The sequence below is a fragment of the Calonectris borealis genome, chromosome 26 (genome assembly GCF_964195595.1).
Source record: "Calonectris borealis chromosome 26, bCalBor7.hap1.2, whole genome shotgun sequence".
In the NCBI taxonomy this organism is placed as follows: Eukaryota; Metazoa; Chordata; class Aves; order Procellariiformes; family Procellariidae; genus Calonectris; species Calonectris borealis.
This window is the reverse complement of record NC_134337.1, coordinates 8,683,409-8,699,134: the sequence shown is the minus strand read 5'-3', so window position 1 is coordinate 8,699,134 and position 15,726 is coordinate 8,683,409. Positions and strand designations below refer to the sequence as shown.

At 46.5% G+C, this 15,726-nt stretch overlaps 1 protein-coding gene across 1 annotated transcript; it reads right to left on the bottom strand.

The window, feature by feature from the left end:
• Positions 1-1,098: 1,098 nt before the first annotated feature.
• LOC142093109 (uncharacterized) lies at positions 1,099-14,996 on the bottom strand. Its single transcript, XM_075173982.1, has 3 exons — positions 14,788-14,996; positions 11,220-13,841; positions 1,099-2,383 (listed from the first exon to the last, which is right to left on the bottom strand). The coding sequence occupies exons 1-2, from the start codon at positions 14,994-14,996 to the stop codon at positions 12,794-12,796; spliced, it is 1,257 nt and encodes a 418-aa protein (XP_075030083.1). The 3' UTR covers positions 1,099-2,383; positions 11,220-12,793.
• Between the last annotated feature and the right edge of the window lie 730 nt (positions 14,997-15,726).

Here is a 15,726-nt window from a genome sequence, read left to right as displayed (position 1 = left end):
AGGAACATGACACAGGACAGACAGGAAATAATAAAGAAATAAGGTTAGACATCTTGATAAATAGACAGCAAGAAAATGTTAAAAGTGACAATGTAGAAGACAGATAAGAAAAAAGCAAATAATACCGACATAAGAATACATACAAGTGACCATAGAAACAAAAATTCAAAAGTGAAGAAGTTAAGAAAAAAAAATATTAAAAAGCAAAAAAAACTAATTAGACAGAGACATAAAAAGAAAACTCTAAAAGCGACCGGGTACGGGACAGACTAGAATGAATTAAAAAAAAAAAGAGACAGCAAACTGGATAAAAATGCACAAGGAAAGAAAATTTAAAAGCAGGACAGATAGGAAACAATGAAAAATCAGAGACATCTTGATAAAAGTAGACATGGAAAAAAAATTGTAAAGCGATGGGATACAAGAAACAGGAAAAAATTACAAAATAGGGACAGAAAATGATATTAAAGTACACCTAGAAACAAAAATTCAAACCGAAAAGAACTATGAGAGTAAAAAAATTAAAATTTTTTTAGTTAACTAGATGAAAGTAGACATAGAAAGGAAATTTAAAAAGCAACATGGTTCATGACATACAGGAAAGAATTCAGAAATAGAAACAGGAACTGGATAAAAGTAGACATAGATGATTTTAAAAGCACCAGGATTAAGGAAATAAAGGAAAAAATTAACGAATAGGGACGGCGAACTAAAACGGAGACATATAAAGTAAATGAAAAACTGTTGCGCCATACATGCACAGGCTTTATCATAACAGGGCAGCCCTACCATCTCTCTCCATTCATTGCACCTATCTCCCTCTGTCTCTCTCTGTTGCCTCTCTTATATCTTCCTTCTGGCAATGATCACATCTGCTCACAATTCCCTTCACCTGTTTCCATTCTTGAATCAGCTGGTACTCATTAGGCCACCTCTTAATTCTTCTCCACATCTCCCCCTTTTTGTTTATGGTTTTGTAGCATTACCAAAGTCCTATCTGAAACTCCCAATTCCAGAATTCTTCTCCACATCACCCCCTTTTTTGTTCTCAATTGCCAAATTGTTCATTATGTTCACTAGGACAAGTTCATATTCAAATGAAACCTGTGACCCATATTCTTTTATTGATTTGCATACCTCCTTAATCACCTCATATGGTGGACAAACTTAACATTTCTAATTCTTTTTCCTGTTCTCCATAACCCATATTCTTTTATTGATTTGCATACCTCCTTAATCTAATTCTTTTTCCTATTCTCCATAACCCATACTCTTTTATTGATTTGCATACCTCCTTACACAAACTTAACATTTCTAATTCTTTTTCCTATTAACATTTCTAATTCTTTTTCCTATTCTCCATCACACAGTTCACTTTCCTCTAGAACATCACTGATACATGTGTGTGTGGGTACGAATCCCCACAGCAGATCTTCTTGGGGTGGGAGGGCGGGAACAAATGGTGCTTTAGCCTCTATTGCTGCAAAACTTCACCCGCTGTTGGTGCAAGTTCAAATAAATCTTTCTTATCTTTTGATTTTCCCTCCAGAATTGCTGCCATTACATTCACTAGAACAAGTTCATCTTTAGCCTCTGTTTCTGTAAAGCTTCATCCGCCGTTGGCGCAAGTTCAAATGAATGTTTCTTATCTTTTGATTTTCCCTCCAGAATTGCTAAATCAGTCACGTTTTGCAACACCTGCTCTGCAGGATGCAACTTCTGCAGAACTGCATACACACAATATTCCTTCTAGAACTTCTAGTTGCAAAGATTTCCTCATCTGCAGTTCTTCTACTGAGATGCCAACTGCCCCATGACTAATGTATAAAGTTCATATAACTTCCCCGCGGCTGCTCACCTCTGTATCCGTTTCTTTTCAACGGCTTTTTTCTTTTATCCCGTTTCCTTTCAATGGCTTTTTTCTTTTATCCCGTTTCCTTTCAATGGCTTTTTTCTTTTATCCCGTTTCCTTTCAATGGCTTTTTTTTCCTGTTTCCTTTCAACAGCTTCTATCCCATTTCCTTTCAACGGCTTTTTTCCTGTTTCTTTTCAACAGCTTTTGCAGTTCAGCGGGGCTCACCACTGGATATTTCTATTTTCTTTCTCCAAGACCTTCTTTCTTCAGGTTTTCTTCTTTCAGTCCCTGTTCGGGCGCCATTTGTTGCGGCATACATGCACAGCCTTTATCATAACAGGGCAGCCCTACCATGTCTCTCCATCCATTGCACCTCTCTCTCTCTGTCTCTCTCTGTTGCCTCTCTTATATCTTCCTTCTGGCAACTATCACATGTCTGCTCACAATTCCCTTCACCTGTTTCCGTTCTTGAATCAGCTGGTACTCATTAGGCCACCTCTTAATTCTTCTCCACAAAAAACCATCAGGCTACATGACAGACGAGAACTAATTAAACAACAGGGATGGGAGTTTGATAAAAGTAGACATAGAAAGAAAATTTAAAAAGCGATGATAGTAAGGAAAGACAAGAAACAATTAAAAAATAAAGAGCGTGAACAGGATAACAGTAGTCAAAAAAGGGCATTTAAAAAAAGAGGATTAAGAAAGAAAACAAATTTGAAAAATAAGGACAACGAACAAAAATGCAGACAAAAAGAAAATTTGAAAAGCAAAGGCGTAAAAGACAGACAAGAAAAAAAAAATTCAGACAGCGAACTGGACAAAAGGAGACGCAGAAAATATCAAAAGCAACAGGGATTAAGGAAGTAAAGAAAAAAAGATAATGACGGTGAACTAAATAAACAAACATAGAAAGTAAATTTTAAAAGCGATGGGGATTGAGAAGAAAAGATTAAAAAGTATAGACAGAAAATTAAAAAAAAGTACATGTAAAAAAACTTCAAAAGCCATGGGATTAAGAGAGGAAAATATGAAAAAACAGGGATGGCAAACAAAAAATGGAGACATAGCAAGTACATTTTAGAAGCGAGGGGGTACATGACAGACAGGAAAGCAATAAAATATAGGGATAGGGAGCATGATAAAAGTAGACATAAAAACAAAATTTGAAAATCCAAGGAATTAACAGAGAAAAGAACTAAAAAAAATAGGAACAGCAAACTAAATAAGCCAAGACGCAGACAGAAAATTTAAAAAGCAAGGGCACTAAGGAAACAAGAGAAATAAGAAACAATACAGACAATGATCTCAAGAAAATCAGACACAGAAAGAAAATTTAAAAGCAACGTGTTAAACGAGAGACAGGAAAGAAATAAAAAATAAGGATAGGCCTGTTGATAAAAGAGGTCACGGAAAGAAAATGTAAAAAGCAATGACATACAGGACAGTCAGGAAAAACTTTCAAATAGGATCACCAAAGTAGATAAAAGTAGACATAGAAACAAAGGTTTACAAGCCAAGGATTAAGAAATGAAAAGATTAAAAAATAGGGACACCGAACTAGAACAGAGACATAAACCAAAATTTTAAATAAGGCAGCACTAAGGAAGGACAAGAAGTAATTGAAAACTAAAGACATCAAACGGCATAAAAGTAGACATGAAACATTTTAAAAGCAACAAGGACTATGAGAAGTAAAAAAAAAAAAAAAAAAAAAAAAAACAAACAACAACAAAAAACCACAACAGGGAGAACAAACTAAATAAACAGAGACATAAAAAGTAAATTTTTAAAGTGACAGGGTACATGACAGGCAGGAAACATAAAAATCAGGGATAGGAAGCTTCGCAAAAGCAGGCATAGAAGGAAAATTTTTAAAACAATGAAATACAGGACAGATAGGAAAAAAACTGAAAACAGAGACAGCAAAGTAGATAACAGTAGACATTGAATCAACATTTTAAAAGCCAAGGGATTAAGGGAGGAAAGAATTAAACAATATTGGTAGCAAATGAATATGCAGAGATAGAAAGAATTTTAAAAGCGAGAGCGCTAGGGAAAGACAAGAAATAATGAAGAAAGTAAAACAGCGAATGGAATAGGGGTACAAAGAAAGAAAAATGAAGGAGATGAGGAAAAAAATAAAAAATAGCAACGGCAAACTAAAACAGAGACGTAGAAAGAAAATTTTAAAAGTCATGGCAATAAGTAAAGCAAGAGAAAACAATTTGAAAATCAAGACAACGAACGAGACAAAAGTAGAAGATTTTTCAAGGTGATGGATTAAGAGAGGAAAGAACTAAAAAACAGCGACAGTGAACTAAAAGACATACATAGACAAAAACTTTTCAAAGCGACAGCACTAAGAAAAGACAAGAAATCATTAAAAATTCAAGACAGGGAACAGCATAAAAGTAGACATAGAAAGAAAACTTAAAAAACAACAAGCATTAGGGAAATAAAGGGAAAAAATTATGAAATAGGGACAGCAAACTAAAACAGATGTAGAAAGAAAATATAAAACCGAGGGCACTAAGGAAAGACAAGAAATAATTAAAAATAAATACATCAAAGGGAAAAAGGTAGACATAGAACATTTAAAAAGCGAGGGGTGTTAGGGAAATAAAGGGAAAAATTAAAAAATAGCGACACTTAAGTAAGCCAGAGATGCAGAAAGAAAATTTACAAAGCGAAGGCACTACTAAAGACAAGAAATCATTAAAAAATAAATACAGCGACCCAAATAAAAGCAGACAGAAAATTTTAAAAGCGAGGTTGATTAAAAAAATAAGGAAAAAATTAATAAATCGTGACAGCCAACTAAAACGGAGCCATAGAAAGAAAATATAAAAAGCGACGGCACAAAAGAAAGAAAACAACAAAGGGAATAAAATTAGGCATAGAAAGAACATTTAAGAAGTGATAGGCATTAGGGAAATCAAGAAAAAAATTATGAAATAGGGGCACCAAACTGAAACAGAGACATGAAAAGAAAATTTTAAAAGTGACCACACTAAGAAAACACAAGAAATAATTAAAAAATAAAGACAGCAAATGGAATAAAAGCAGACAGAAAATTTTAAAAGCAACGGAGATTAAGAAAATAAGAAAAAATTAGAAAGTAGCGACGGCAAACTAAAACAGAGACATAGAAAGAAATATAAAGCAAAGAAATTAAGAACAGAGAGGGGGAAAAAAAAATAGGGTCAGCAAACTAAATAAATGGAGACATTGAAACAAAATTTTAAAAGTGATGAAGTAGAGGATAGGCAGGAAGAAATTAAAAACACGAACAGGAAACTGGATAACTGGAGTCAGAGAGAGAAAATTTAGAAAGCAACAGGATACTGGCCGTATGGGTAAGGAGTTAAATATCAGGAGAGGGAGCCACAAGGAAAAGACGTTGGAAGAGCAACAGGGTACAGAGCACAGGGAGTCACTGGAAACAGAGAGGTGTCATGCTGAATAGAGGGAGACCTAGAAATGCAATTTGCACAAACAATGGGGAAGAAGGCAGCGCGGGAAAAATGAAATAATAGTAGGTGGGGAGCTGGAAATGTAGAAGGCGACGGTGTACAGAACAGGGCTGACGAAAGAGCAAAAAGCCTTAGGGAGCCGGGCAGCTGGAAAGGTAGATGGAGGCAGGGACGAGCAAGGAGGTAGGCAGAGGTCGGGAGAAGCAGCACAGGGATGGGCCCGGATGCATGAGACAGGATGCACAACTCACCACAGCTGCTGGAGACCGGCGGGAGACCTTTACTGCCCCGAGGCTTCTCTCTCTGCCCTTGCCCCTTCCTCCTCGGCAGTGCTGGCTGCCCGACCCTCACCCACCTAAGAGCAGGGGCTGGAGCGCTCCTCTCCCACGAGGCTTCCCAGACTCATGGCAGCTCACACGTGCGGCCAACAGAGGCACCGAGCTCCTGGCGCCGTGTGCTGGTGGCGTGCTCTGTCGGGGATCGCTGGGAGAGATCCTTCCTCGCTGCAGGAATGGGCTGTTCCTTGCCAGAGACAGCTGCCTGCGGGAGCCTCTTTGTTTCACTCTTCAGCTGGGTGCTTCAGGCAAGTGTGCCCAGACAGCCCCCTCCCCAACTAGAGCCCCTTAGCATAGCAGGGCCAGCCCCATCCTCAGCCTCACAGGGACCACAGGGGGCTGCCCTGACCCATCCCCACCTGCAGCCTTTTTAAACTCCTGGCCCAGCCCCATCCTCACCTCATGGGTTCCACCTGGGTGGCCCCAGCCCACAGCTGGAGCCCATCGGGAAGAGGGGCCATGGCCCCAGCCCCACAGCACATCACCCCTTCCCCTAGACCCAACCACAGCCACTTGCCCAGAGCCCAGCAGCTGGAAACGCACCCAGGAGCACAAAGGAGGCAGCAAAGGTTTGTTTCTTTACACGCATCAAGAATTTCAGCACTGAGTTGGCTCCAAGTCTCAGAGCCCAAAGGCAGCAGGACAGAGGGAAAAGAGGGAAGAAGAAAGCAGGAGGAAGGACAGAGGAAGGTAGACAACAGGTATGGGACAGGGAGCCAAAAAATGGGATACAGGGAACAAGAGAGGGACAGGGAACCGCACATGGGTGATGAGAGAGACAGAAATGGAGCGCAGCAAGGAGGAGGATGAGGAGATGGAGCAATAAATGGGGGGGGGGGCAGGAAGCAAAGGAGAGAGAGGGGAGGAACCAAGCGGGACAACAGAAACAACAGAGAGGGACAGAAAATGAGACAGACACAGACAGGAGACAGGGGGACGGTAGGGATGTCATTTTACAACGATGGAGAACTGGATAGAGCGAGACATGTAGAAAACTACAAAAGGGGAACAAAGCAGAAAGAATTTTTAAACCAACAACAAGAGAGAGACAGGAAGCCGAATAGAGGCAGTCATAGAGAAATTAAAAAGTGACAAACACAGGAAAGAATTAAAAAAGAGAGCACATAAGATGGATAGACTGAGAACTAGAAAGGGAACAGAACAAAGAGGCAGGAAATTTAAACAATTGTTCGAGGAAGCTTTACAGAGGGAGGTTCAAAAGAGAAAATAACAAGCAATGGGCTACCGGAAACACAGAAAGGAAAAAATGGACGAGGAATTAGGTAAATGGAGATATACAAATAAAAAAAACTGTGACACAGAAAGAAAATTTAAAATGCGACAGCTTTAAGGAAAGACAAGAATAAATTTTAAAATAAGAATGGGGAAAAAATAGACACACACAAAAAAGTAAATTTAGAAAGCAACAGGGAACACGATACGGCAAAGAATTAAAAAATACGGATAGGGAGCCTGATAAAAGACACAGAAAGAAAATTGAAGAAGTGATAGAGTACAGGACAGACCGGAGAGAATTAGAAGATTAAGACAGTGAACTGGATAAAAATAGTCATAGACACAAAATTTAAAATTGACGGACTATAGTATAGACAGGAAAAAATTTTAAAAGGACAGGAAACTAAATAAATGGAGATATAGAAAGAAAATTTTTAAAGCAACTGGGAACAGGGCAGAGAGGGAAGAATTAAAAAATAGGGACAGGGAATCAGATAGAGGGAGACATAGAAATTTTTCAAAGCGACAGGCTACAAGAAACACAGGGAAGAATTAAAAAGTAGGAACAGGGATGAGAATAGAAGGAAACAATGAAAGAAAATTTAAAAAGTGAGAAGATATACGGAAGAAAGACTAATTAAAATTTAGGGAAAAGGAACCAGAAAAAGGGAATTATTGAAAGAGAAATTAAATAGCAATGGGGTACAAGAAATATAAGGAAGAATTAAAAAATCAAGACGGGCCGGATATAGAGAGACATAGAAGGAATTTTAAAAAGCAACCGAGTACAAGAAACATAGACAAGAATTAAAACATTGGGACAGGGAGATGGATAGAGGACAATGTAAAAAAAGAACTAAAACAGTGATCGGGTACAAGAAACACGGGAATATTAAAAAAACAGGGACAGGGAGATGGATAGAGGACAAAGTAGAAAAAAAACTTAAACAGCAATTGGGTACAAGAAACACAGGAATATTAAAAAAACAGGGACAGGGAGATGGATAGAAGGAACCACAATGAGAAAATGTTAAAAGCAATGGGGTACAAGAAACACAGGAAACAATTAATAAATAGGGACAGGGAGATGGATAGAAGGAAACATAGAAAGAAAATTTTAAAAGCAATTAAGTACAGGACAGAGGGAGGAATTAAAAAATAGGGACACAGTGCCAGAGAGAGGGAAACGTACAAAGATAAATTAAAATGCAACGGGATATAGAAAACATAAGAAAGCCTTAAAAAATAAGGAGAGGGAGACACAGAGAGGGAAACATAGAAAAAAAATAATAGATGAAGTGGTACAGGGCAGAGTTGGCAGAAGAGTAACAATTTTGGGGAGCCGGACAGGTAGGTGGGCCGGCAGAGAGGGAGACAGAAGCAGGGACGGGCAGGGAGGCAGGCAGAGACCTAGGGAAGGGCGGCAGAGATGGACCGGGACGCGCGCAAGAGAGAGCGCGACTCGCCGCAGCTCCTGGCGCCAGCAGGAGACCTTCACTGCCCCGACGCTTTTCTCTCTGCCTCGGCGGCAGGCGCCTCAACGCCCCGCCGCTGCGAGGCTTCCCAGCGGCTCGCACGTGCGGCCGACGGAGGAACCGAGCTCCCAGCACCATGAGCCGGTGGTGCACTCTGTCGGGGACGGCTCGGAGGGATCCTTCCTCGCCGCGGGCACCGGCCGTTCCTTGCTGCAGGCAGCTGCCGGCGGGACCCTCTCGGATTCCGTCCTCAGGCAGCTCACCTTCTTCAGCTCCTTCAGGCAGGCGTGCCTGGGCAGACCCTTCCCCGGCTAAAGGGAGGAATTAAAAAGTAGGGATAGTGAGCCAGATAGAGGGAGACATAGAAATAAAACTTAAAAAGCGACGGGGTACAGGACAGATAGGAAAACATTAAGAAATAAAGACAGGGAGACGAATGAGGGATACATAGAAAGAGAAACTAGAAAGCGGCAGGTAAAGGGACACACAGGAAAAACTTTTAAAATAGGGATGGGAAGGAAGATAGTGGGAGAAATAGAAAGACCTTTCAAAAAGCAACAGGTGAGAATTAAAAAATAAGGCTGGTGAGAGAGAGATGTATGTTCGATGTAAATGAAATTTTTAAGATGATGGGATAAAAGAAAGAGCGAGAAGAAATAAAAAATAGGAAAAGGGAGCCAAATACAGGGAGGCATAGAAAGAAAGTTTGAAAAGCTATGGGGTACAGAGCAGAGGCAGGTATTTATTAAAAAATAGAGTCAGGGAGCCAGATAGTGGTAGATAGAGAAATGAAATTTTAAAAGTAATGGGGTACAAAGCAGAGCAGAAAAACTAGAACAAAACAGAGACGGAGCTGGTTCGAGAGAGACATAGAAACAGTTTAAAAGGCAAGAGGGTACTGGGCAGAGTTGGAAGAACAATAACAAGTTTTGGGGAGCCATACAGGTAGGTGGGCGGGCAGAGAGGGAGATGGAGGAAGGAGGCAGGCAGACATCTGGAGAAGGGTGGCAGAGATGGGCCAGGATGCAGAGGGGAGGGACACGTGACTTACCGCAGCTCCCGGTGCTGGCAGGAGACCTTCACCGCCCCAACGCTTACCTCTCTGCATCTGCCCCTTCCTCCTCTGCAGTGCCGCCAGCCCGACCCTCACCCGTTCTGCAGCACGCAGCGGACGCCCAGATGCTCCTCATCCGTAAGGCTTCCTCGACACACGGTGGCTCACGCACGTAGCTGACTGAGACAACGAGCTCCCAGCACCGCATGCTGGCGTCCGCTCTGTCGAGGGCGGCTTGGAGGGACCCTTTCTCACCACCGGCCATTCGTTGCTGGAGGCAGCTGCCTCTGGGACCCCCTCGGATTCCCTCCACAGCCAGTTTTCCCTTCGTCGGCTCCCTCGGGCAGGCATGCCCAGGCAGCCCCCTTTACAGCGAGAGCCCCTTAGCAGAGCAGGGCCAGCCCATTCTCGGCCTCACTGACCACACCTAGGCTGCCCCAGCCCCAGCTGGAGCCCATCGGGAGCAGGGGCCATTGGCAAAGTGCCACAGCACATCACCCTCTCCCCTGCACCTGTCCACAGCCACGAGCCCTGCCCCAGGGGCTGCAAACATATCCAGGGACACAGAGAAGGCCAGGAAAAGCTTATTCGTTAATGCACATAAGAAATCCCAGCAGTGAATTGGCTGCAAGGCTCGGTGCGCAAATGCAGCGGGAGAGAGGAAGAAAAGGGAAGAGAAAAGCAGGAGGAAGGACAGAAGAACATAGAGAAGAGGTGTGGGACAGGGAGCCAGAAAACAGGACACGGCGAACAAGAGAGGGGTGGGGAGCAGGACAATTGTGTAGAGAGAGGAGAGCGGAGAGATTGCAGAAAACAACAGGGACAGAGAGAGGGAGGAATAAATAAGAGAGACGGGGAGCGGGGGAGAGAGGCGGAAGGAACCAGCGGAATAAGATAAAAACAAGACAAGGGACGGGGAAAAATTCTAAAGTGATAGGGGGAAAAAAACATAAGCAAGAAATAAAAAATAGAAACAGGGAGCCAGACAGAGGTAGACATGGAAAGAAACTTTCAAAAAGCAACAGTGTACAAGAAAGATAGGCAAGAACTAACAAATAGGGGCAGGGAGATAGAAAGAGGGAGATGTAGAAAGGAAGTGCAGAAAGCAACAGGGTACAGGACAGAGAGGGAAGAATTAAGTATTATAAACAGGGAAATCGATAGAGGGAGCCATAGAAAGAAAATTTAGAAAGCGATGGTGTGCAGGAAACCGGCAAGAAATTAAAATTAGGTCAGGGAGACGGAGAGAGGGAAAGGTAGCAAGAAAATTTAAAAAGCGACTGCGTTTGAGAAACATACACAAGAATTAAAAAGATAGGGATGGAGAGGTAAAAAGAAAGTTTCAAGAGCGATGGGGTACAAGAAACATAGGCAAGAATTAAAAAATAGGGACACAGACCCTGATAGAAGGAAACTGTGGTAGGTTGACCGTGGCTGGCCGCCTGCCAAACCGCTCTATTGCTCCCCCTCCTCAACAAGACAGGGGAAGAAAATACAACAAAAAAGCTTGTAGGTTGAGATAAGGACAAAGAGATCGCTCACCAATTACTATCACAGGCAAAACAGACTCAACTTGGGGAAATTAATTTAATTTATTGTCAATCAAAATCAGAGTAGGATAAGAAATTGGGATAGGAAGACAGCCAGATAGATGGAGAAAGACAAAACTAGTGATGGACTGCAGGACAGAGACAGAGGATGAAAAAGACGGACAAGGAACAGGATAGAAGCGCGGAGAAAAAAAGAAACCAGCTGGATCCTCTTTATTTTGTTCTTCAGCTGCTTTACCTTTTTCTGGCCTCTCCAGCTTCAGCCGCAACAGCTCCTGTCCACAGCCAGTAAGCATCCAGCTGTCCCTTTTCGCCCATGCCGCTAGGAGAATGAGGCCAAAGGCGACCCACACAAACCTGACCCAGACGCAATCAACAATATCCCTGGAGAGGAACCGGCGACTGAGTCCTCGGTGCTGCCTCTGGGACAGCAAAAGAGCAAGCAACCGTTGTCCACAGTGATGACTGTAGCTCTCCTCAGGCAGGAACCCCTCCTTCTGCAGGAGCTCCTGGAGACACTGCTCTTTCCCCAAACTGATGCTAACGGCACCTGCATTTATGGAGAATAAAGCATATTCAAGGGTCAACTTGCTGCCGTAAGGACAGGGTTTGGGGGCAGTCTGTGGCTACGGGACAGGCTTCAAGGGAGGTGCTGGAGCTGGAGACAGCTGCAGGGGGTGAGCAGGGCTGGAGGAGTTTTCTTGAGTTGGGGAAGCACCCGGCACCTTTTCCAGGGGGTGGGAAGGCCTCCAGGTACCCAGAGGGGTGGGGGCAGCCATCTCCTGCGCCTCTTCCTGCTTCCTCTCCACCGGCTCTCAGAAAATCCCTGGAAGCAGCCCTGATGGGGCTTGACTCCAACGGACCGTCAGCCTGTTGTACCGGTGCGTCGGAAACGTGCAGCTCGTCGGCATGCTCAGGCACGCATGCCCCGGCAGCACCATCCCCTGGGGCTACAGCCCTTTGACACAGAGGGGCCATCACCACCAGCCTCACTGGCCCCCCCGGAGCTCCTCCAGCCCCAGCCCACAGCTGCAGCCATGGCCCCTTACACCCGCTATTTAGCCTGCTCCCCTGGACTCTGTCAGTCACTCACCATGTACAAAGGACTACAGGCACAGCCATGAGAGCAAAGGAGACAGCAAGTGTTCATTCATTAGTGCATTTAAGTTCCAGGAGTGAGTCTGCTCCGGGGCTCAGTGCCTGTACCGACACAACTCAGCAATCGTTATTGGAGCAGCAGATACAGAGAACGAAAATACAGCAAAGGGGAACAGGACAGAGGAATAGAAAGAAAAAAATAAAATTAGGGAGAAGGACTGAGGAGCAGAGAAAGTAAGATACAGGGAAAAGGACAGTGAGATGGATAAGTTGATAAAAAAGGAATGAGGACCCCTGCAGGGACATGGCAAAAGAGAAACAGGGTCAGGGAGCAGAACAGAGGCAAAGAGAGAGAAAATTATGAGCACGGAGCAGAACAGACGGATCGAGAGAGAAATGGAATGAAAGAAATAAGGAGGGGGGGGGGAGTTAGGAAACAAACCAGAATAACTGAGAGGGGAGAAAGAGACAAACATATCAGGACAAAGAGAGGGAGAACGAAAAACTGGCACTGGGCTGCAGGATGACAAAAAAGGCCAGGGAGCAGAACAAAGGGGAATAATGGAACAGCGAGCTGGGCAGGGGGATACAGCAAGAAACGACGGGACAAGCAGTGGTATGGAGATATACAGACAAAAAGTTAGGGGGAGGAGGGAGAACAGAGAGAATAAGAGAAAAAGGACAGGGAGCGGGGCAGAGATGGAGAAAGAACCATTAGAGACAGAGAGAGAAGGAGAGCAACAGGACCGAGACAGAGAGATGGAGAAAGAAAGAAAAAGCAGTGATGGGTAGTAGGCCAGAGGGACAAGGAAAGAAAGGAGAAAGAACAGAGGGATATAGAAAACAGATGAAGACAGGGAGCCACAAAGTGGGATACTGCGAAAGAGAGACGGGGAACACGAGAAAAAAAACAGGGATAGACAGGTGAGGCAATAAATAAGAGGGACAGGGAGCAGCACAAAGGGTCACAGAGAGTAAGAGATGAACAGGAAGGAGGACAGGGACAATGAGAAACAGAATGAAAAAAACCAGCAACAGTGAGTAAAACAAAGGGATAGAAAGAGAAGGAAGGAAGGGGAGAGATAGGAAGGCAGGGACACAGAGCAGCACGTACAGGCACAGAAAGGAAAAGAAAGCCAGGAAACAGGCCAGAGAAATTGCACGGGAAAAAAGAGACAGATGCAGATCAGGACAAAGAGATGGAAAAGGAAAAAAAGGCCATGGGCGGCAGGATAGAGATAGAGGATGATAAAAAGGAGGGAGACAGAGCAGGACAAAAGCGCAGAGAGAAAAAGAAAAGGGAACGGTAGAACGAGAGAAAGGGAGAGAGGAAGAATGAGCAGGACAGAAAAATAAAGAAAAAAGGAGAGGTACAGGAAAGAAAAAGGGCGGGGGGGGAACAACACCCAAATACACAGCAGCATGGGAAAAAGGGGGGGCCAGGAGAGGGGCAGGAGGGCCCAGGACCCATGAGAGGGGAGACAGGGCCCTGAGGGCCCGGGGATTCACTGCAGCTCTCGCTCTCGGCGCGACCGGGAGAATTTGACAGTTCAGATGCTTCTTTCTCCTTCTCTCCTCCCTTCCTCTTCTGTAACTCCGGTCGCTTTGCTGTCCTCCACCTAAAAGAATACGTGGGTATCTCGCAGCTCTGACGAGATGAGGCTTCCTAGGCTCACTCGCTCGTGCGCTACGCAGCTGTACCACGCTGTTGGTGACGCATACAGACCCTGCGGTCCGTGTTGGCGGCCTGGCCTGCTGCGGACTACGAAGAGGGATCCTTCCTCACCTGGAGAGGCAAGCTCTCTCTCGCCTGCAGCGGGAGGCAGCTGCTGGCCACATGGCCTTCGATGTTACCCTCTTTACCTTTCTCTGGTCTCTCCAGCTTCAGCCGCAGCAGCCCCTGTCCACAGCCAGTAAATGCTCTGCCTGTCCCTTTTTGCCCCCAACGCCGCAAGGAGAGCGAGGCCGGACAGAGACAACCCACACAAGCCTGAGGCGTCTGCAGTCAACAGCATCCTCAGGGGAGGAACAGAAAACTGCATCCTCAGCATGGCCTCTGGGAGTGGGAAAGAAGCAGCAGCGACCATTATTAATGTAGATTTCTCAAGCCTCTTCTTCCACAGAGAGACGCTGCTCTTTCCCTGCACCGCTGCTAACAGCACCCGCATCAAGGGAGAATCCAGCGCATTCGAGGGCCAGCTTGTGGCCTTCACAACAGGGCTTGGGGGCAGCCTGCGGCTATGGGACAGGCTTCGGGGGAGGTGCTGGAGCTGGGGGCAGCTGCACAGGGCAAGCTGGACAAAGGGAGGCTCACAAAGAACTCTGGTGAGCTGAGGAGGCGCCCAGCATCTGTTCCTGGGAGATGTCCACCCTCTTCCCTTCTATCAGCTCTCGAATAGCTCCCTGGGGCTGCCCTGACCCAGCTCGTCTCCAGCAGACTGGGAGCCTGACAGAGCAGACGGTTTGAAGCTTCGCAGCCCACCACCCCCAGGCAGCCAGGAGACACCCCTGTACTCGCCGAAGGGGCTCGCTTACCTCACTGGTGGTCCTGGCCCTGACCCACCACCGGGAATCATGCCCCACACACCACCATGCTGCGGCAGCAGGAGCGCTGCTGCGCACCTGTGTGGTGCCGGCGCTGCAGTACCGCGCTGCGGCCACAGGGCGACAGCAGCAGCGAGCACCCACCAGTACCCGCTGGGCAGCACTAACGCTGCAGTTCCGCGCTTTGCACGCCCAGCGCCCGCTGGCACTGCGCGCGTGGGGCGGCGGTGGAGGCAGCAATGAGCACGGCAGCATTACCTCGAAGGCACCGCAGGATCCCATTGCCGTTACCAGCGGAAGGGAAAGTGGAGCACGGCGGCACCTCCGCGGCGCCCACCTGCAGCACCGCGTTCCGTTCGCCAGACGGCAGCATCGAGCACGGACGAGCGCCACACCCCGCATGCGCGGCGCCGGATCTGCAGTACCGCATTTTGGTCGCCGGGCGGCAGCAGCGAGAGTGGCGGCGCGTGCCACCGCGCACCCGCGGCAAGCGAGCAGCAGTATCGCTATTCGGGCGCTGAGCAGCACACCACTGCGCATGCGCTCTCGAGGGGCGGCTGCACCGCTTGTCGGGGAGCGGCCGCAGCTGGAAGCCCGCAGAAAACCACACAAAACCGGCAACAAAACTACAACATCGTGCTGCGCCACGGGGGCCGCGGCGGTAGCAACGACAACGCCGCGCCGCACGCGCTCGAGAGCAAGGCGGCTGCCGGGCAGCCAAGTCCGCAAAAACTACACCTCCCGGCATGCACTGGCAAACACAGCATGGCCACCCGGAAGCCAAGTGCCGGAAGACTACATCTCCCAGCATGCTCCGGGGAGCAAACATGTCCGACCGCAAGCCTCTCACCCCAGGACTACAGCTCCCGGCATGCCGCGAGGCAGCCTTCCCTGCCTTCTGACCCTGCGGGGACACCGTTCCCTCCCCCGCCAACGCACCCAGAGACCACAGTGCAACCCCGCGCTCCGAAGCGCGGCTCCGAGCAGCTCCCGCCGCCCGGCTCCGGCTCCGGGCTGGCCCCGCCGCCCACTCCCGACAGTCCTCGCCGCTGGCTCCGACACGGCGCGGCACCCCCGCACCCGTGCCACCGCCGCTCCGTGCC

Excerpts from the sequence above, each read along its gene's own strand:
- LOC142093109 (XM_075173982.1), bottom strand. The coding sequence starts at position 14,996 with ATGCTGCCGTCTGGCGAACGGAACGCGGTGCTGCAGGTGGGCGCCGCG. Across the intron at positions 13,842-14,787 it reads AGCGCGGAACTGCAGCGTTA|TCCGCAGCAGGCCAGGCCGC; the intron begins GTGCTGCCCAGC and ends CCCTCTTCGTAG.